This window comes from Falco rusticolus, chromosome 12, assembly GCF_015220075.1.
Source record: "Falco rusticolus isolate bFalRus1 chromosome 12, bFalRus1.pri, whole genome shotgun sequence".
In the NCBI taxonomy this organism is placed as follows: domain Eukaryota; kingdom Metazoa; phylum Chordata; class Aves; order Falconiformes; family Falconidae; genus Falco; species Falco rusticolus.
Window position 1 is genome coordinate 33,405,977 of NC_051198.1, and position 19,794 is coordinate 33,425,770.

The 19,794-nt window shown below is 45.6% G+C and overlaps 2 protein-coding genes across 3 annotated transcripts; one reads left to right on the forward strand and one right to left on the reverse strand.

Annotated features, from left to right (window-relative positions):
* The first annotated feature begins 314 nt into the window (after positions 1-314).
* POLR1B (RNA polymerase I subunit B) lies at positions 315-19,556 on the forward strand. Of its 2 annotated transcripts, XM_037405455.1 has the most exons (15): positions 315-487; positions 615-782; positions 2,562-2,708; positions 3,720-3,852; positions 4,881-5,017; positions 6,775-6,998; positions 8,478-8,649; positions 10,270-10,441; positions 11,237-11,518; positions 12,114-12,247; positions 12,664-12,834; positions 13,456-13,612; positions 14,909-15,105; positions 15,513-15,766; positions 17,901-19,556. In XM_037405455.1, exons 1-15 carry the CDS (start codon positions 344-346, stop codon positions 18,781-18,783), a joined length of 3,375 nt encoding a protein of 1,124 aa, XP_037261352.1. In that variant the 5' UTR covers positions 315-343; the 3' UTR covers positions 18,784-19,556. The 2 variants fall into 2 exon arrangements, with proteins under 2 accessions (XP_037261352.1, XP_037261353.1); XM_037405456.1 differs by lacking the exons at positions 315-487; positions 615-782; positions 3,720-3,852 and having other exon boundaries at positions 2,637-2,708.
* C12H6orf226 (chromosome 12 C6orf226 homolog) lies at positions 18,996-19,778 on the reverse strand. The gene is made up of 2 exons (XM_037405457.1): positions 19,563-19,778; positions 18,996-19,104 (listed from the first exon to the last, which is right to left on the reverse strand). Exons 1-2 carry the CDS (start codon positions 19,748-19,750, stop codon positions 19,038-19,040), a joined length of 255 nt encoding a protein of 84 aa, XP_037261354.1. The 5' UTR covers positions 19,751-19,778; the 3' UTR covers positions 18,996-19,037.
* Between the last annotated feature and the right edge of the window lie 16 nt (positions 19,779-19,794).

Here is a 19,794-nt window from a genome sequence, read left to right on the forward strand (position 1 = left end):
GGGCCATGACGCGGCTGGGGCCGGTGGTGGGGCAGAGGATGGGTGGCAGCGAAGAGGGGCACAGCTGTGTGGGGCAGGGAGGGCCGGGGGGCGGCTCCGGGCAGCGGGGGGCGGGCCCTGAGCGAGGGTGGGCTGCACGCGGGGGGGTGGGGGGAGGGGAGGGGGGGAGGGGGGGGGAGGGGGGGGGGGGGGGAGGGGGGAGGGGGGAGGGGAGGGGAGAGGGGAAGGGGGGGGGCGTGCGCAGGCGCGCTCGCCGCACGCGGCCGTTTGTGCCGCAGCGCCCCCCAGCGCCCCCCAGTGCTCGCGCCGTTTCCCGCGGTGAGGCGGCGCGCGGCGGGCGGGCATGGCGGAGCGCAGCGCGGACCCCGACCCCCACCGGCTGCGGCCGCGGCCGCCGCGCAGCAGCGGGGCCCGGCGCGACTTGGCCGGTGCCCACATCAGGTCCTTCAACTACGCCGTCAGCGAGGGCGTCTACCGCGCCGTGCAGGTTTGGGGGGCGAAGCAGGGTGGGCCGGGCCTGGGCCTGCGGCCTCACGGCCTGTGGGCCTGGGCCTGCGGGCTGTGGGCTGCCGCCGCTCCCCGCCGCGCTGCAGCCGGTGCCGGTGCCGTTGCAGGAGCTGTGTCCGCTGGAGCTGGCGCTGAAGGACAGCCGGGTGACGCTGACTCTGGCGGGGGTGTCCCTCGCCCCCCCCGCCGTGCCGGCCGGCGCGCTGTGCCAGGAGCGCAGGGTGTTCCCCGCCGAGTGCCGCGGCCTGCGCAGCACCTACCGCGGCCGCATCGTGGTGAGTGCCCGGCTGCCGCCCGCCCCGCGCGGTCCCTGCCCCGCGGGGAAGCCCTGGGGGGCACGGCCCCTCCCGCGTCCCTGAGGGCTCTGGCGAGCGACCCCCCGCCCGGTGCCGTCCGCCGCGAGGGGGGCGGGAGCTGCGCCCCGCACCGGGCCCTGCTCTGCCGCACTACCTCCACACGGGCCCCGGCGGTGCTCCGAGGAAGGAGACTGTGTCATCCCAGAGAGCATGGCAGGCCATACCTTGCTCCTGCGGGAACCCTGATTTCAAAAGCAGTGTTGCTGCCGCATGGAAGTCAGCGGTTGTGAATCGCTCTTGTTCACATCATATGTTCATCCTGAATTGCTCTGAAATTTCCCTATAGAAGGAGAAGCACCTCCAACAAGTGTTCTCCTTTGTACCGTGAAAGGAGCGCGCAGCCATTGCTGCTTTCATTTAAAGTTGTGCAGTTGTGTCTGAGCTGTTCGTTTGCATGAGGCACCCGGTGCAAAGGAATGTTTGCTTGCGATTTCAGCCTTTTTTTTCTTCTTTGTCCGAAGCATTACAACTTAACAGTCATAAAAGCTACTGTAAGTGTAGCATCTTATGTGAAGATGAAAGTGGAGCAGTCAGAGATTGTTCACTGCCATTTCCCCAGTGACTCTGGGGTTTTCCTGAGCTAGAGGTGCTTTTATTTTTCTTTCCCATCAGTTTTTCCAGTGTATGTTTAGTTGTAAGTGCTTGGAACAGTTGGAACAAAACATTTTGCTGTGCCTTGTGTGAGAAGGTACTGCCTTGTGCTGGGACAGGTTTGGTTAGTCTCTCCTGCTGCCAGCCCTTGCCCAGCAATCAGCAGTGTGTAATCATTTCTTGTTGCCACTGAGCTGCCTTTAACCATGTACCCCTCCCTTAGATTCTTCTGCCCTTCTCATTTCCCCAAGGTGAGAAGCAGGCCCCTGTCTGCTGAGCTGCTGCTGCTATGGGAGCCACTTTGTACCTGTAGTCATCGCTTAAGCTGGAGACCAGAACTGTGCAGAGGTGTCAGTGTGAGGCTGCACTGTGGATTTAGAGGGGCACAGTAACACTTCCCTTCCCTAGTAATCCCTAAGGCTCAGTTAACCTATGCTGATGTTTCTTTCCTGTGTGGCAGCAGCTCTTTTAAAGCCTGTCATCCTGCATATAATGTTAGGATTGTTTATGCCTGCAGTGCATTTCATTACCTTGTTTTGTACGATAAAGGAGTCCTCCTGCATGTGTGCTGCCGGATCTTGTTACTGTTGATAAATCATTTTCTTTCACACACACTTTTCTTTCTCACTTTTCAGATTACCTGTGAACATGTTAAGTGAACAAATCTTAGGAAAGGTCTCTGCAAGCTTGTAGTTTGGAAGTCCTCTCACTGAGCGCTTTCTGTTTTCTTCCACTTTTTCTTCTAGCTGTTAACTAACTTCTGAGGTTTCCTTTCCTATCCTGTGGCTGCCTTTTTTTATTTAGACTGCTCTGTTGAAGTGTCTGAAAGGCAAAGTAGGCTCTATCAACTTTGTTCCACTCTACTAAACAGCTTCTTCACCTTCTTCTAGGCTTGTATGATTTTCTTCAACCTGTAAACCCACGTTGACTGTTTTCCAGAGCATCATCTTTATGCATGTATCTACTAGTTCTGCTTTGTATTATTACATTTTACAGCAACAGAAGTTTGTTAAACAGGTTGTGGTTATATTAAATGTATGGTTGATATAGCAGGAAAGATTAAAAGGGCGACTTAATTTGCTCACTCTTTGCATTGTGTCATTTTAGGCTGACATTAGCTGGTCGGTGAATGGTGAGCTACAAGGGACTATTAAACAGCCCCTGGGGTACATTCCAATCATGGTGAAGTCCAAATTGTGCAATCTCTATAATCTTTCTCCGCAAGAGCTCATGCAGCACCATGAGGAGGAAGAGGTAATGGGGATTTGGTGGGTCAGGAAAATCTGCGTTTTACATGAGCAGTGTATCAGACCAGCTTCTTTTTACAAGACTTGAGCATTTATATTTTGTTTCAAGTTCCGCTTGCTGTTTTCTCTGAACATACCCAGTTTACGGTGGTTCCATACAGCATCTTGAAAAAACTGCAGTCATAGCTGTCTTTGAATAGAGGGATCTGTTTCGTGCTCACACCTGCAGTTCCAGTGTATGATTTCTCAACTGCTAACCAGCAGCTGAGGCTGTGTTGCTGTGAATGGGCATCTGGAGACAAAGATTCAGAGAACAGACATTGAAAGAGACATTTTTATTCTCAGTTGTCTTTGGCAGCTCTTTCCTTGTCTCCCCAGTAGCATGTCAGCTGTCGGTAACTGAGTACAGAATTATTTAGTGCTGTATTTTGCGCTCACAAAAAGAGTGAGCAAGCTATGAAAGAAGTTCTATAGTGGCATACTATTGCTGCCCCCGTAGTATGCCACTTGTATCTTTATTCATGGTATTACTTGCTGCTGAAACACCTTGTGTCTAATGCCATACCATTTGGGGAGCTATACATTTATCAGTGTTAAGTTTGTATGTGACCAGAAGGAGATTTTCTGCACTGAAAATCCCTCTGGTTTATAAACTCAGAATGAGAGCTTCAGACTATTTATTAAAAAAATAGTTAACATCAGCTCTCCAAATCCACTCAGTTGACCACACAGGGTTTTTTTGTTGGGTTTGTTTTTTTCTTCCTTCCTTTAAATTGTGGAATATGCATCCCTTTCCTTGCACTTTATGCTACATTTATACTTAATAGTCACTGGCAAGGAGTGCAGCCTTTCCAAATGCAATGCTGAAACGTATGTCTTGCTATGTGTTTCAAGTTAAAACACTACATTTTTGTGTTTACTGTATAACACAGTATAATACAAGCGGTTTTGTCTCTTTCTTTAAATGCTGGGTTATGAGTTTCTAAGCATGTTAAAGTAATTTTTGTTCTCCTGCAAGGAAATGGGAGGCTACTTCATAATTAATGGCTTAGAAAAAGTTATTAGGATGCTGATTATGCCCAGGCGAAATTTCCCTCTTGCGATGACAAGACACAAATGGAAAAACAGAGGCCCTGGTTTCACGGAGTACGGTAAGCTGAACAGTTTCCTGCAGCATCCTGCTAGTAACTGCTTGGGACAAACAGGAGTGACCTAGCTAACTCCTGGTAGTTTGTTTTACTGTAGTTCTTGTATGATGTTTCTGGGGTTTAGTAAATATAAAAATACAGGGTGAGCACTGCTGTGGTGGTGCAAGCATGAGGCAGGTGCTTGCCTTGTGGGAGCTGTCTGAGCTAACCATGCTGAGTGAGGTGGTGTGTTCCAGGCCTCACAGTACCTGTAACCTTTTGGTTTGTGGAAGGTGTAACTAAAACCCTGTCTTCAGTAGAAGTCAGTGTAAACTTCTGAACTGGACTGATTTAATGGAATTTGTTTATCCATACTTCAAGATGGCAGATTAATGTACATGAAAGCAGGTTAACTAGATCCTTGGCTGACCCATACCTTTGTCATGTACACTAAGTAAAAGGAGTTTAAAATTAAGCCAGAAAAGTTAGTTTTTAAACTCCGGTGTTACTAGCTGCTGCTTTGACTGGACCGTGGTGCTTGAGCACACACCATAATTCCACGTTAATTCATTTCAAGGCAGTGCCAGTTTAAACGGTCCCATTTGTTTCATTTTTCTTTGTCCTGCAGTGGATAGCAGGGGGCAGGACCAGGAAACGCGGGTACCGCCCCGAACACAGGGATGTGAAAATGACCGGAGTACAATTAGGAAGAGCACTTGTGTGTTGCTGTATCTTACAACCTAAAGTTACAGGCAGAATAGTTGGGGCCTGGGGCTTTCCTTTTCAAGAAAACTTTATGCATCTTCCAAGCCTCTCAGCAAGTGTGCTGGCTGTCCTGTGACATTTGTCCACTAAGAACTGAATTGAGCTGGTAGATTTATTTGAAATGGCAGACTGATGCTGCAGCTAGTTATCTACCTCCTGTTCTCAGCCACGAAGTACCAAAGTTTCTCTCATGAATTGTCTCACACCTGTTTGAACATGTCACAGCAATGCAGCTGGTTGGTTTTGTAACAGCTCATGTTGTTCTTTGCTTGTGTTAATTTTTGCAGGAGTAGTGATGCACTGTGTTAAGGATGAGCACACTGCAATAAACATGAACCTTCACTACTTGGAAAATGGTTGTGTCATGTTGAATTTCATTTTTCAGAAAGAGTTGTTCTTCCTTCCTTTGGGATTTGCTCTGAAGGTAAACACTTAATGCTCGTGCTTTCTGTGTTGAATAAATACGGCAGTTTTGCTAAGCATTTTTATTTAAGTAACAAGAAGAAGCTAATTCCATGTTAAGTATGTTCAGTCATCCTTCCTATAGTGACTGAAGAACTACAGTCGAAACCAGGTTTATGCCTGTAATGTAACAGGAATGTAAAAGGAATGTGGAGGGGGGAGTCAGGAGAGGAGGGGAGAGTTACGCATGGGTTTCATGGCTTTTTGCTGATAAAGGCTCTGGATGAATAGCTCTTGGAGGATATAAATGTTTGTCACCTAATGTGAAAGATCAGGATGACAGCTTGAGTGTTTGGTGAGTGAAAAACATTAATGATTGAAGTCAGGTTGTCCCATCTGAAAGTAAACAGTGAATGGATTTTTTTTTTGTTTGTTTGTAAGGAGAAAAATAGAATGCTGTTTCTGATTGGAACTGGAAGCAGTGAAGATCTGGAAGGGTCTGTTTGAGCACATTTGATGGATGTAAAGTGTTCTTTGGATAGCAGGCAAAAGTTTCACTTGAGCCAAGACTTTTTAAATTACCATGTAAAAGCATGCTTTCTCTGGTGGCAGATGCAGAGCACTTCAGCAGTGTATTTCAGCTACAGCAGCAAATTGTTAGAGCAAATCAGTGGCTACATGATGGAAGCATCGTGTAGATCGACCTTGGTGAATTTGTATCTTTCAGCCTGCTGTATTCACATTGCTGTTGCAGAATGCATTTCACTTTTCCTTGAATGCTTTTCTTTAACTTCTGTTTCAGCGAAAGTAGTTGCCAAAAGTAGCTGATTAGCTGTTGTTTTAATATGCAAAGAAATTGTACTAACTTTCTGGTAGCTCATGGGATCTCAGGATAAGCAGGCTGTTTGTCTGAAGTTCAAATTCTGCCATAAGTAGTCATGGTGGGTTAGCATCCACCCTCCCCCTGCATCACTGTACTTGTTTCCTGTGGCCCATCCAGGTCCTGCTGTGGCTTCTGTTCTGGCTGTAATTCTGGTGTCTTCTTGCTGTGTGGTCATCCCAGTGCTCTCTATTGTACAAGAGGCAGCATGTGCTCAGGCTGCTTCCAGATTGTTTGTATCATGACTACCAAGCAGCAGAACTGAGCTTACATTGCCCCCATTCATAAAGAAATCTACCTTGGTTTTTCATGTAGCCTTCAATTTTTCCTGAACTTTTTGAAGCTTGCTTAAATGTAATGAACAAATAGTTACTTAAGGTTGAGGCACATTTGTCAGTAAATACAGAAGTCATTGGTGGACAGAGTACTTGCTTAACTCTGACAATTAGAAAACTATTAGGAAGCCATTATAACACAAAGAGCTAACTAAGAATGTTGGATTTAGGTATGAGCTGAATTGCCTTTTGGTTTTCATGAGAAGTAGCAGCTTGAGACAATGGTGAATTAAATTCATGTTTCCATGTGAATTCATTCTGTAAAGATAGTAGTAATTTTTACCTAAACAAAAGAAACCTGTAAATTTTGAGGGTGCAAGTTCCATTTTTTCCAAGGGTCTCATTGGATTGGGAGTACTTGTGATCATCATCGAGGTATGAATATCCTCTGCGTTACTCTCTAAGCACCTCAATGCCAGGGTATTTTTCCATTTGCATGGTGGAAAGATATTTCCAGAGGACTGGAAACCTAGGTTAGTGGGGTGCCCTAGTTCTTTTGCTGTATTGTATGGACAGGTGCTGCTATGACATGTTTTTCTGATCTGATACACATCTGTCTTTCAGGCATTAGTTAATTTCCCAGACTACAAGATTTTTGAAGAGTTGGTCAAAGAAAAGGAAAGTGACACCTTTTATGTGAACTGCGTTACTGAGATGATGAGAGCAGTAGTGGATGCAGGCTGTTTGACACAGCAGAATGTCCTCGAATACCTGGGAAGGAGCTTCAGAGTAAAACTTAACCTTCCTGAGTGGTACAGCAATGAACAGGTGGCAGATTTCATTTTGAAGTATGTATGTATGCATGTAGGAGCATGTGATTCAGTGTATATTGAAATTATAGGCAGGTTTAAGAGTGCTCTGCCGTATGGCATCAGGCTTTGTTACGGTTTTCACATGCATTTATAGAACAATAGCCAGGGACAGTTTCTGATAAGACTCCAGGTTGTTCCGATAATCTTTGTGGTGTTCAGAAATATGTGTTTTAGTGGGTTGATACAGGTATCCCCAAAATGATTTCAGGTGTCACTTGCTATTTAGATACGATTTTCTGATGTATTTGATGAAAAATAAGAATATTTAAAAAGAGAAGGTTAAAACTAGGTCTGTGACTGCTTGAGGCCGTTGAACAGAAGCACTGCAATTTGCAACACTTTATTAGTGTCACACAGTCATTGGCAGCTATGACAAGAATTACATTTATCTTTTAAAATGGTAATTAGATGCTGTAAAATCTTGCTTCTTCCATGGAATAAGTTAGAAAGGAAGGAAGAGCTGGCTTTGAGACTGTTGGTGTGACAGGCATTCAACTAAATAATTTATTTTCCTAGTAAATTATGTGTTTGCTCTTTAAGAGGATTTTTAGCACAGGAAAAGGATCATTTGGGGTGCCCAGGTCCTCGAGTACATAGGGAGTGGTCAGGTTGCTGGAAACACAAGGTCGGCCTGCATGTGCCTCAGAGGGCCACTTAAAAGTCCATAGACCAGCTGGAAGCACAGAACGTTGTACCTAGGATGTGAATGGGTACTTTCAGGAAAGTTGGAATCGCTCCGATTTTCGTTGCGAAGGCTTCAGTAGAGGGCGACGTAGGGCAGAAGTGAAAAGCTGTAACAATCTCTGAGTGCTGACACAAGACTATTGTGTCTTGGAGTGCAAGTGATCTCAAGCATCTTGGGCAGCACTGGATCAGCTTTAGTGAGAATTAGGTGGGGCTTGCCTTTTTGCTTATGCTAGAGTGGTGTTCAGCCCAAAGTTTTCCACACATGGGTTGATAGCAGTGGGCATTTGGGTTTTCTGCAGCAGGACACTGATAGCGTTGACAGAAGCAGCTCAGATTCGGGGTGGGGTGCACGTATGTGGATATGTGCCTGTGTGTGTTTGGTGTCACAGCTACTGTAAAATAACATGCAGACCCCAGCTGTTGACTGGTCCTAACTTAAATACCTGTTTACATGAACTGTACTTACAAGGACATCTGACGTCAGGGTGTGTAAAATCAGTCTTCCACAAGGTTCATTTTCATCTAATCATCCAGGTATATCCCTAATAAAACTAGCCCCTTAAAAGGCAAGTTGATTGGTTTTCAGCTCCATCTCTGGATTTGTGGGGGTTTTATTATTATTTCTTGAAATTTTCTTCTAAGGGCAACTGGAAAAGCCTGTGCCTTGTCAGGCTTTTTAGCCAAAAAAAAAAAAAAATTACTTAGGAAAAACTTGAAGAACTGCTAGCATGAAGAGACAGTGTTAGCTGTCCTCCTTTCTTCCTCCAGCAAGTGTATCTGCATACACCTGACAGACAGAACTGAAAAATTCTACCTGCTCTGTATGATGACCCGGAAGCTGTATGCTTTTGCCAAAGGGGAGTGCATGGAGGATAACCCAGACAGTCTGATGAATCAAGAAGTGCTTACCCCAGGACAGCTTTTCCTTATGTTCTTAAAGGTAAGGTCTTGTGGGGTTTAAACCTGTGAATGTATTGGTTGTCCAGTCCTGACCCCACAGTGACCATGGGGACAGGAGAAGTCTGGAGGCCAGGCTGGGCAGCCTGGGTGTGCTATGAAGGCTGAGAGCATGCTGGATGTAGTCTGACCAGGCAGTGTAGTTGAGGAAGGCTTGGCTGTCTCAGTGTAGGGTGCTGAATATGCTGAAGAACAGCCTGTACAAAACCTGGAACCTGGAATACAGAGCTTCATAGCCTTCCAGAGCAAATGAAAGTGCCCCATTCAGGGTGGGAGTCTCAGGAAGGAGGAATATGAATCCTTCTGGTGTTTGAAGAAGGTTTGGAAAGAGCGTACTTCTGTTGTATTGATTGATATGGGAGTGGTGGAGACCTGCCTGTGGTATTGCTGCTGTTTCACATGGCCATGTAAGACAATAACTGCTCCCCACCCACACCCCCTATCTTCCAAAAGTGATGATTCATGATGTCGTCGCTCTTCCATCTTTAAATTCCTTTATCGATCAAGAAGTTGATAGCATGCTTCTGACTTACAGAGTTAATGTATCACCGGTGATGTAAAAAGGCAGTTTCCTGTTCTCTTCCAATTCAATTTGAATTCAGTTTATTTCTAGGGATTCGTCATTGCAGGTTGCCAGGAGGAAGGTATTCCTGTTCAGAAGCTTGCCTATCCCATGAAAATTGTTGTGAAGCAGTAGTTCCCATCCCTAAGTAAAGATACTTCTCTGAGTTATTAGATATTTTTTTTTAACTGTTCTTTTCTGGTTTAGCTGAAATTTTCTTTAGCATTGTTTTTCTGAAAGGGTACTAAAACCTCTCTAATACTTGAGTGGTTTCAGTGAGTTTAGAAATAAAATAGTGAGTTCTGTGAAGCATTTTAGCCCTATATGGAACTGCCGCCAGGAACCAGGTAAGGCTGCTTTCCTGCCTGGGCCTGTCAGATCAGCAGAGGGAGTGAGTTAACAGCCCCTTTTTGAATGTAAAGATCCTACATAGACTATAGAGCATACAGTTAGACACAGTGTGGCTGTATAGAGTAGATTTTTACTAAGAGTTCAAAGCATTCTTGGCTAACTTATGTCCTTTTCCCTGTTTCTATATAGTATCAAAGATCACAGCAGTGATCAAACTACAGTTTAAATGAAAATCCAGTCCATTATCTCAGCAACATCTGAGTACTGTGTGTCCATGGCCTTCAAGTTTTGGTATCTAAACTTACTTAATAATTTGGGTTTACTTCATCACTGTATTTAGCAGGCTAATCAGTAGAGTTATTCTTGCGGTCAGATTATAGTACAGTTTCTGGTTTTGGTTTTGTTTATGAAATTCTGTTATTGTACTTTGTTTGCCAGGCTCGTCACTAGTCTGGGTGGGATTGATTACTAAGTTGTTGGATGGGGTTTTTCTGTACAAGTCTGTGTTGGTGTGAAGTGTTTTGATAAAATGAAGTTGGTGTGGGAAACAGCTGGAACTTTCAGCTCGCTAAAAGTTGTCCATCCTGCTGATTTCAGAGGATTTCTGTAGCACATCCAACTGATCTGAAGTTTTACCTTGAGCTTTTATTTTCCTGTTTTAAATTTAAATCTCTCACTTTTAAACCATAGGAGAGGCTTGAAAGCTGGCTTCAATCTGTTAAGTTTGTTTTGGAGAAAAAAACAGAAAAGGCAGATATCAGCATAAATGCAGACAGCTTGGTGAAGGCATTCGGCCTGGCAACAGACTTTACCAAGCCATTTGAATATCTTCTGGCAACTGGTAACCTGCGATCTAAAACGGGTAAATCTTCAGGCTGAAGAAGCCTTTTTTTTTTTCCTGCTAAACAGGATGAGAGACAACATAAAACTGAGCTCTTAACTGAAAACAGCTGCTTTTATGCAGGCATAACTGAATTAGTGAAAGTGGTTTGAGCAAAGGAATAGTTAAGAGAAAGGCAAGATTTCTCCTCAGGCATAGACTGTATGCATGGTGTAAACAGGTTAGCTATTAAAGCAAAGCCTCTACTCAGATAAACAGTTGAAACTAAATTTAGCATTGTCTAAAACAACAACCATATTTTTTTCCTCCAAAGACTTATTTCTTCATAAAAGGTGCAGTGTAAGACAGAGAAGGGGCATTTATGTGTCAGGACAGCCCCACTGGTCATGTGATCTTAAATGGAGAGAAATGCCTTCACTAATGTAATTTCAAATTCACCTGGTGCTTCCCTGAAGTGCCTAGTGTGGTGATGTAATGGAATGTTGACTAGAAAATGCAATGAAATCAGAAGGCCATAGACCTTCAGTACAAAGTACCAGCTGCAAATCCCCAAGTCACTGCACTGGGAATGACTTTTACGTGTTTCTAAAAGGAGCTGGATTTTAAGCAATAGCTTGTAATTCAGTCTCTGGGCCTCTTACAGGACACAGAGTTGCCTGTGCACGAGCAACAGCACAAGTGCTTTCTGTTGTCGGCGTCCTGTGTAAGCATCTTTAGGGCTTGTCAGTGAAAAATAAGGAACTGCCTTATAACATCATACTTAATTTGTTACAGCTGAATGACATCCTGACATAAAATTTCCATTTTGTTCCCCAGGCCTGGGCATGTTACAGGACAGTGGTCTGTGTGTGGTGGGTGACAAGCTAAATTTCATTCGTTACCTTTCCCACTTCCGCTGCATACACAGAGGGGCAGCATTTTCCCAAATGAGAACTACAACTGTCCGCAAGCTGCTGCCTGAATCCTGGGGGTTCCTGTGCCCTGTGGACACCCCAGATGGAGAACCCTGCGGTCTGATGAACCACATGACAGCTGTGTGTGAAATAGTGACAGAGATGGCACCTGTGACAGACATTCCACCCTTGTTATGTTCCCTTGGTATGTTTTACTGGCTTGATCACTGAACAAAGCAGTCTTCCTTTTCACCTTTCTGCTCTGCAAACTTGTATCTGGGCAAGGTTCTCCAGATACCATCACTGTACACTGTTGAGAAGGTGAAATCGAGTTAAACCTGTACTTGCTGTGCTTCTGCTTAGTGGTATGTAGCACCTTGCTTCTACAGGTGTGTCAGCCTTTTGGAGACCATAAAGTTCAGTGTAAATCTCCCTTAGCTTTGTGCTGTAGAGTGAAGATGTTCACTTAAGCACAAGGGGTTGCACAGTACAAGCTCTAAGAAATTGGACCAAGCAGTGACTTTCTAATGCTGCTGATGACTTGAATTAAACTGCAGCTCACTTGTGATTACCACAGTAATGGGAGTCCTTATTCAGTCAGAAAAGTGAGGAGGGAAATGGCATTCTTAGTGGTGCATGCTTCGTATTTTCCACTAAGTGATCTACAGCTTTGCCCTGTCAATCTGAAATTTTTTGATGTCTCGGAAAGCTTTTTGGTGTGGATTGAGTCTTCCTGCAGAAATGACTTCTGTGTTTTCTTTGCTTTTTTGACTGTTCCTTCTACTGACCCCCTCTTACAGGTGTCACCCCCATCGATGCAACTCCAAGCAAGCCTTACACAGAGTGTTACAGAGTTGTGCTGGACGGCTCTGTAGTGGGCTGGGTGGAGCGGGAGTTGGCTCCTGAGATTGCAGAAACCCTTCGCCGTTTCAAGGTTGTCTTGTCTAAAATGTTTCCTAGCTAAACAACCTCAATATGCAGTGGTCAAAAATAGGCATGTTTGGAATTGTATTTTAAAACTTCCATTAATTTGTTGGGTGGTTTTTTTTATCTGAACCAGTAAGTTATCTTTGACTGTATGCTAGTGTTGGAGTGGGCGTTTCTGTTTTTCTTGCTTATATCCATATGTTTGGTCTGCTGGTTTATGAAGTCGTTTTTTCTTGAAAAAGGTAAGATAGACTTATTCAGTCCTTTCTTTGGTGGAGACTTTTCTAGAAGTATTTTTAAATGTTCTCTGGCATTTTATATTAGTAGCTACACCTTTGGTTGATGTTTTCATTGTGTTGGATTCAGCTTAACTAAACCAGTGTTGGTTTCTGTTTCTAAATCGGTATTTCTTTTTACAAACAGATAACACAAGAGAAGAGGTTTCCTGCACGGGCAGAAGTGGTCCTTATCCCAATGACGGGAAAACCCAGCCTCTATCCTGGGTTGTTCATTTTTACTACCCCTTGCCGGATGGTGCGGCCTGTCAGAAACCTGTTCTATGGAAGGACTGAATGGATCGGTACTCTGGAACAGGTGGGGTTTGCCTATTTCTTTTATAAAGTGCTGACTATTACAGATGTACCTGGCATCAAAAACAATGTGGGTTTTTTTGTGAAATATTTGTGAAAGCAGCTGAGGGTTGGACATAGGGAGCTTGTGTTGAACAACTAGAATAGGTGGCCAAAGGTTTTTCTCACCTTGTGCTAATTGGTTTCCATGCCTTAGATGGATTGTAGGGATCTTTTTGAAATACTGAAAGCTGCTTTCTCAGTACTAACTTTGCAAAGCTTTTAAGGTGAAGGATTGCTGTCTTGTGTGTATGGTCTCACCTCTGTTACATTGTGTTCTCCAAATTGGCTGCGGGCAGCCAAGCACTGGCTTGCCAGAGAAATTGGCCATTTGGAACAATCAAAACAGGAGACAGGAAGGAGTTTTTGTATTCCCATGCTTGCTTTCCTTGCAGTTGGTCAGTGATTGTGATAAGTAGTTTAATAGCTGTCTGATATTTTTCTTGCCCGCTAATTCACTAAGGTGAAGGCAACAACCACAGCTAAAACTGAAATGAATAAAAAAAGACATTGAGGCAGCTTTGTTTTGCTTCCTTCCCTTTAAAAGAAGGAAGCAAGTGAGCATTGTCCCATTTGATGCTTGCAGATCTTCATGAATGTGGCCTCGCTGGAGTCAGAGGTGGAACCCAAAGTGACCACTCACCAGGAGCTCTTCCCTCACAGCATTCTGAGCGTGGTGGCCAATCTCATCCCATTCTCTGACCACAACCAAAGTCCAAGAAACATGTACCAGTGCCAGATGGGTAAGTGCTGTAGTACTTAAAATATTTACTTATTAGGTGCTACAAGTCCGTGGGCAAGAAGGAAGAGGGGGGGGGCAAAAAATTCTCTCTTGTGTCTTCCTGCATTCCCAAATAACAGCTCTTTCCAGTCGTCGTTTCAACACTGACATTTCTGAACAGCTATTTTTTTTATGGCAAAGTAAATGAAGTTCATCATCCTGGCTGCCTTCCAGTGGGCAGTTCTAGGTCATTGCACTCATGTTACTAAAGTAAGTTTTGTTTGGTTTTTTTTCTTAATTTGATGTTGTTGATCGTATAGACAAGTGAAGGGCATGGCACCAGCTGCTTGTGTCTGACAGCTGTGCTACCAACAGTCCTCTCATCCCCCACAACTGACAGAGGTTAACCTACTTCTAACCAGCAGCTACAGTAGATGCTCTGCAGTAGTTAGTGTGAGGTTTCCTTGCCACCTGTTTTCAGTGAGTGGCTGCAGTCTTTGACAGTGCAGCTGTTGAGAGGACACTTGCTTGGCATCTGTAGCAAGAGAGTAATACAGCACTGTGGCAGCGGGAGAGGGGTGGGGGGAGGTTCTGACAACTATTTGAGAAAGATTTAAATTGATTTATTTGGTGTCTGAAAGAAGCTGGGATACGGTATTTAGTGGGGTTTCAATCTGCTGGGGTGCAAGTGATGTGCAACAAGCTTATTTTTTGTAAAAAAAAAAAAAAAATCATGCTAAGTGTGTAGGTAGGGATTTCGAGAGCAACTCTCATTTCCTCAGTACCATTGCTAGCAGATTAAATTTCTGGCAATATTATCAGAAAGATGTCCTTAAAACACTACCACTTTTTCATACCTTTCTGAAAGTACCAACATGACTGTTTAAAACTTGTTTTCCTTGTCAATACATTGATACTGCAGCAGCAAATACTTTTTGGCCTGGAAATAAGTAAGGTGTGTCTCACTATGGGAAGCTCTGGGGAGAGGAGACAAAAGCCCCCCAACCAACAGCAACAAAAAGAAACCCAAACAAACCAAAAACCACTATACCAACCTGATTGAAGATTTTGAAATTGCAGAGAAGACACAAAATTACAAATAGTCCTTTATGAAATGCCGTGAAAGGAGTTGAGTAATGTGGTTCTTAGAAACTTTTGTAGCTGGACTAGGACAACTACTAAATTCCAAGGGGTTTAAGATCAATAATCCCTCTAAACTGTTCTTCCGCTTTCTTCTTAACAAGGTACACAGAGGATGAAACACAGATGTACTTTGAATTGATCCTGAATAAATGCAACTTTCTGTCTTTCTTTATAGGAAAGCAAACCATGGGGTTTCCAGTTTATAACTACAAGGATCGCTCAGATAACAAGCTGTACCACCTTCACACTCCCCAGAGCCCTCTGGTGCGGCCCAGCATGTATGACTATTATGGTATGGACAGCTACCCGATCGGCACCAATTCAATTGTGGCTGTCATCTCCTACAGCGGCTATGACATGGAAGATGCAATGGTAAGCCACCAAAACAGAGCCTGCTGTCCTCTAAAGGAGTTTGGTGTGGAGGACTGGGAAGAAGAGTGGTACCTAGCTGAGCAGAGACCATTTTCTGCTTCTGCTAGTCCACAGAGCCTGTTAGGGCAGATACAGGAGCAACAGCAGTTAAGAGTTTTTGCACAGGTAGTGCTGGGTGTACTGAGAGTAGAGCAGAGCTCCCTCCCTTATGCAAGGCAGCAGCAGGGCTTCCAGCATTGGCAAATACTGGGGTTACAAGAGATGTGGGCCATTTGGACCAGTGACTTGCTGGGAGGCTTTGTTTAGGAAGGCAATGTTGAAAAGGTACACATGGGATTGGAATGTAAATGCTGTCTTTGTTGAAGTTATTAGCAAGCGTTTAACAGGCCTTTGTTTCTTCTTTTTAGATTGTGAACAAAACTTCCTGGCAGAGAGGGTTTGCTTATGGAAGCGTTATCAAGATGGAGAGCATTGACCTTTCCCTTAAAGCCAGCAGGACAGGCGACAATTTAGTATTTGGCATCAGGCTCGGTGATCCGAATGTTACAGAGAAGTTGGATGCTGATGGACTGCCTTTTGTTGGCTCTCTCCTACAGCCTGGGGACCCTTTCTACAGCTACATGAACCTCAACACAGGGGAGACCTTCACTATCTACTATCCGTAAGTACAGCTTGTCCCTCTTGGCCCCGCATGCTTGGTGGTGAGCAGTCTTGAGAGCTCCTGGCCCTGATGAGCTTCAGTGTTTTTTCCTCTAGGTGTTCCCTTTCCTTCTCACAATACTGTCCATGTCTTGACAGAGGGAGCATGAAGTTCATGTTGCAGGTGACTCCTGTGTGTGTATCATGGCTTTTCTCTAAGCCAATGTGTGCTGCAGAGCCTGACTTCTCCCAGGAGGAAAATGTGAGGCCAGTAAAAAGAAAAAACTTGCAGAAATATCTTGCTGCCTCCCAAGGACTGTTCCTCTGCACATGCCCCACAGTCCTTTTCTGTAGCTTTTTGTTAATTGACTCACATAAGGTGTTCTGCCTGAAAAAACCCAAAGAAACACCAAACAGAAACCCAAACTGAAGTGCCTGGTCCCAGAGACTTGCCAGAAAACCTTGTAATAAAAGTTGTTACAGGCTTAGGGGTTCAAATACAATTTTTATTAACACTGCAGCTTCCAAACCGCTAGATTAAAACGTGTTAACTACACCCTTCCCTCCCCCTGGGATATTTTGGGGCAAAGTTTTGCAAGATTTTTTAACTTCAGTTGAAAGAGAGAAGGCTGCTGAGGCTTTCATTAAAATGCTCTTAATTCTTTCAGGGAAGGGAAGCAAAAACATTGACAAAACCTGATATATTTAAATGCATCCTGTGCTCCCAGTCATCTGTACAACTTTAGGCTTTGTCTGTGTCTCTCTACAGCATTGATAGAGTGAGGATAACACTGTGTAGTTTGAGGAGCACTTGAGTAACGCAGTAATTGGCATTACTGGGAAGGTTTGTTTGTGATAAGTGGTGCCTTAGCTGTCCTGAGGAGACTGCTGTGGACTCATAGAATTAGTCGTCGTGGTGACAGAACATGGCAAAGAGACTGGGCACATGGTGGTGGGGATCTGTAAGCTCAGCCCTGTCCTTGCACTTGTGGAACCCTCTTTGGCTCTCCCACCTCACGCTCCTGTTTCCTAGCTATCTCATGCCAGCCCAGCTTTAGTTCAGGTTCCTTATCTAGAGAACCATTTTACTGCTGTGCCATTGAGCTTTTGTTTATTGATGGTCCAAATAAGATAATTATTTCGGTTCCTACAGAGAGACAAGGTTCCCAGCTCTGTGTCGGCTGCTGCCCCCAGTTTGCCAAGAGACCCTGGGCCCTTAAGAGGGAGTTCTCCCTACTGTCCTAAGTGCTGCAGACACTGCTAGATCTTACGTGTGGCTTGGAGGAGAGAGAGGACAGAGGCTTTGGCTTCAGCACGGTTGTAGGGGTATTTCTGTTTTTTTTCTGGTGATGGCCTGTACCCTGGTTGCATTTCAACACAGCAAAATAATAGCTTTGAAATAGAAGCTAAACTTAGGTATAGGCCTTCTGCAAACACTGTTTATTAGGACTTCAAAGGAGAAGAGTAATCTTGTCTTAACATGGGACAAAGAGTATTTATTCCTTAGCTGTCATCTCCAAAATGAGTGGAGAGTTTGGGCTGGAAGTTCTGTAACAACAGTAAATCCTGCAGCAGACACGGGGCACATGGAACATCAGGGTGAGGGTTCACCTGGAGAAGCAGCACACCCTGAACTTGTTGGCAAAGCCCTCTCAGCTCACACTTTGCCTTCTCTTCCTGCTCTGAACTCTCCTCTTTGCTTTCCACTGAACCCAGTTCTTCATTTTTATATCCCACAAAGATGGTGCAAATTTCTTGGGGGTAGGGAGAGGGACTGCTGCCTTAACACAAACAAATGGCACTGGGGTGCAGTCTCCCAGTTAAAACTGTGATACAGATGAACGTGGTTTAAATGAGCTTTATTTTAAATCATGGGTGGCACATTACCTGATCACCTGCAGCTATGCTTCTAGTATTAGAAAAAGCAGATGAATGGTACTTGTGTGATGCCAGGGTACTTCTTCCTTGCTCTAACTCTTATGCAGTCTGATTTCCTTCACTACTGAATAGTACTTTTCAAGAATGGTGGTGTCCCCAGCTGTCCCAAGGCATTTTATGAGACTTGGGAAGCTGTTTGTTTTCTTTTCCTTCATTTGCTTTTCCTAGATAAAAGCACATCTGACACCTTTGCTGTGATTGTTTCTCCACCTACACAGGAATAAGGAAGTTGGCATTGTAGACAACATCAGGTTATGCAGTAATGACCGTGGCACTGGGAAATTCAAGAAGGCTTGCATCACTGTGAGGGTTCCCCGAAACCCAACTGTTGGAGACAAATTTGCCAGCCGTCATGGGCAGAAAGGTATCCTGAGCCAGCTCTGGCCAGCTGAGGATATGCCGTTCACAGAGAATGGGATAGTGCCAGACATCCTCTTCAACCCTCACGGCTTTCCCTCCCGCATGACCATTGGGATGTTAATCGAGAGCATGGCGGGGAAGTCAGCGGCACTGCATGGCGTTGCCTATGATGCCACTCCCTTCACCTTCACGGAGAAGAACTCGGCTTTGAAATATTTTGGTGAGACTTTAGTGAGCGCAGGTTATAACTTCTTTGGGACGGAAAAGATGTACAGTGGCATCAGTGGCCTGGAGCTGGAAGCAGAGATCTTTGTGGGAGTGGTGTATTATCAGCGCCTGCGCCACATGGTCTCAGACAAGTTCCAGGTGAGGACAACAGGGCCCCGAGACGCTGTCACCAACCAGCCTATCAAGGGGAGGAATGTGGAAGGTGGGATTCGCTTTGGCGAGATGGAGCGTGATGCTTTGCTGGCTCATGGCACATCTTTCTTGCTGCAAGACCGCCTGTTCAACTGCTCTGATGGCTCCATAGCCTATGTCTGCATGAGCTGTGGCAGCATGACTTCTCCTGTGCTGGAGAAACCACCGCACTCCTCCTCTGTGACAAGCAACAGGAGGTACTCCTGCTCTGTCTGCAACAAGGTGGATACCATAGAAGTTGTCCCTGTGCCCCACGTCTTCCGTTACTTTGTGGCAGAGCTGGCAGCCATGAACATAAAAACAAAGCTCAATGTGGAGTAGTCCTTGAGCACAGTGGTGATGATGCTGCGAAGGAAGAGGCATGTGTCAGCCCTGCTTTTGCCCCCTGCGGGTTTCAACCTTTAAGTCAGTTCTCAGGTTCTTTGAACGTTTGCAAGATTAATTTTACGTTTTGTATTTGAGACAGGGTTGTTTCCAAGCTGAACAGTGAGGAAATGTGGCTCTGTTGAAGTTTGTTTGCACTTCCTGAAAGTATCATTAGCTGTTGAGATGTGGCGTATGGAAATCAAGCAGTATCACTGTTCCCACGGGGCTGCTGGGTCGAGTGGTGGGGGTTCTTTGTTCTCAGAGCACTGGCTGCAGCTGCAAAGATGAAGAGGTCATGAGCCAGCATGAAACGAATGCTGGAAATGATGAAAAAAAGAAGATTGTTTTGAAGAAAAATCCTTGTGAAACGTATGCCTTAATGATGGATACGTGTTAAAAGTGATTGGACATATTTTGTTTGCTTTATTTCAAGACATAAGCTTGAGACTCACGAGGAAGGCCCAAGGCTCTGCTGCAGGAGGCCGCAGCTTTGGCCGCAGGACACAGGAGGCCGAGCCGGGGCCGCCCTGGGCGCGGTCGGTGCCGCGGAGCCCAGCACGCCGCGGCAGCCGGACAGTGGCCGTGGTGCGTTCCTCTGCCTGGAGGAGGAGAGGAAGGCGGGGGTCTGGCTGCAGCCGGCGCTGCGGGCTAGGCGCCCTGCGACTCGCCGGTGGTTGATGGCCCCTCCCCCCTTACGCTTCTTGTTAAAAGTTTTTTGTACGTTTCTACGTCACCTGTGTGCGGAGCCGTGCGGGGGCCGCTCCCAGGGCTTGGGGGGGGGCGGCAGGCGGGAGGCCGTGGGGCTGTCCCCCGTGGGCGAGACGTGGGGCCGCCGCACGCCCGGCGGTTCGTGGCCGCTCTGCACCAGCCGCAGCACCTCGGCCAGGGCTGGCGCCGGGGCCGCGGCCTGCTCCTGCTCCATGGCGGGGCGGGCCGTACCACCGCAGCGCCGGGGGGGGGTGGGGG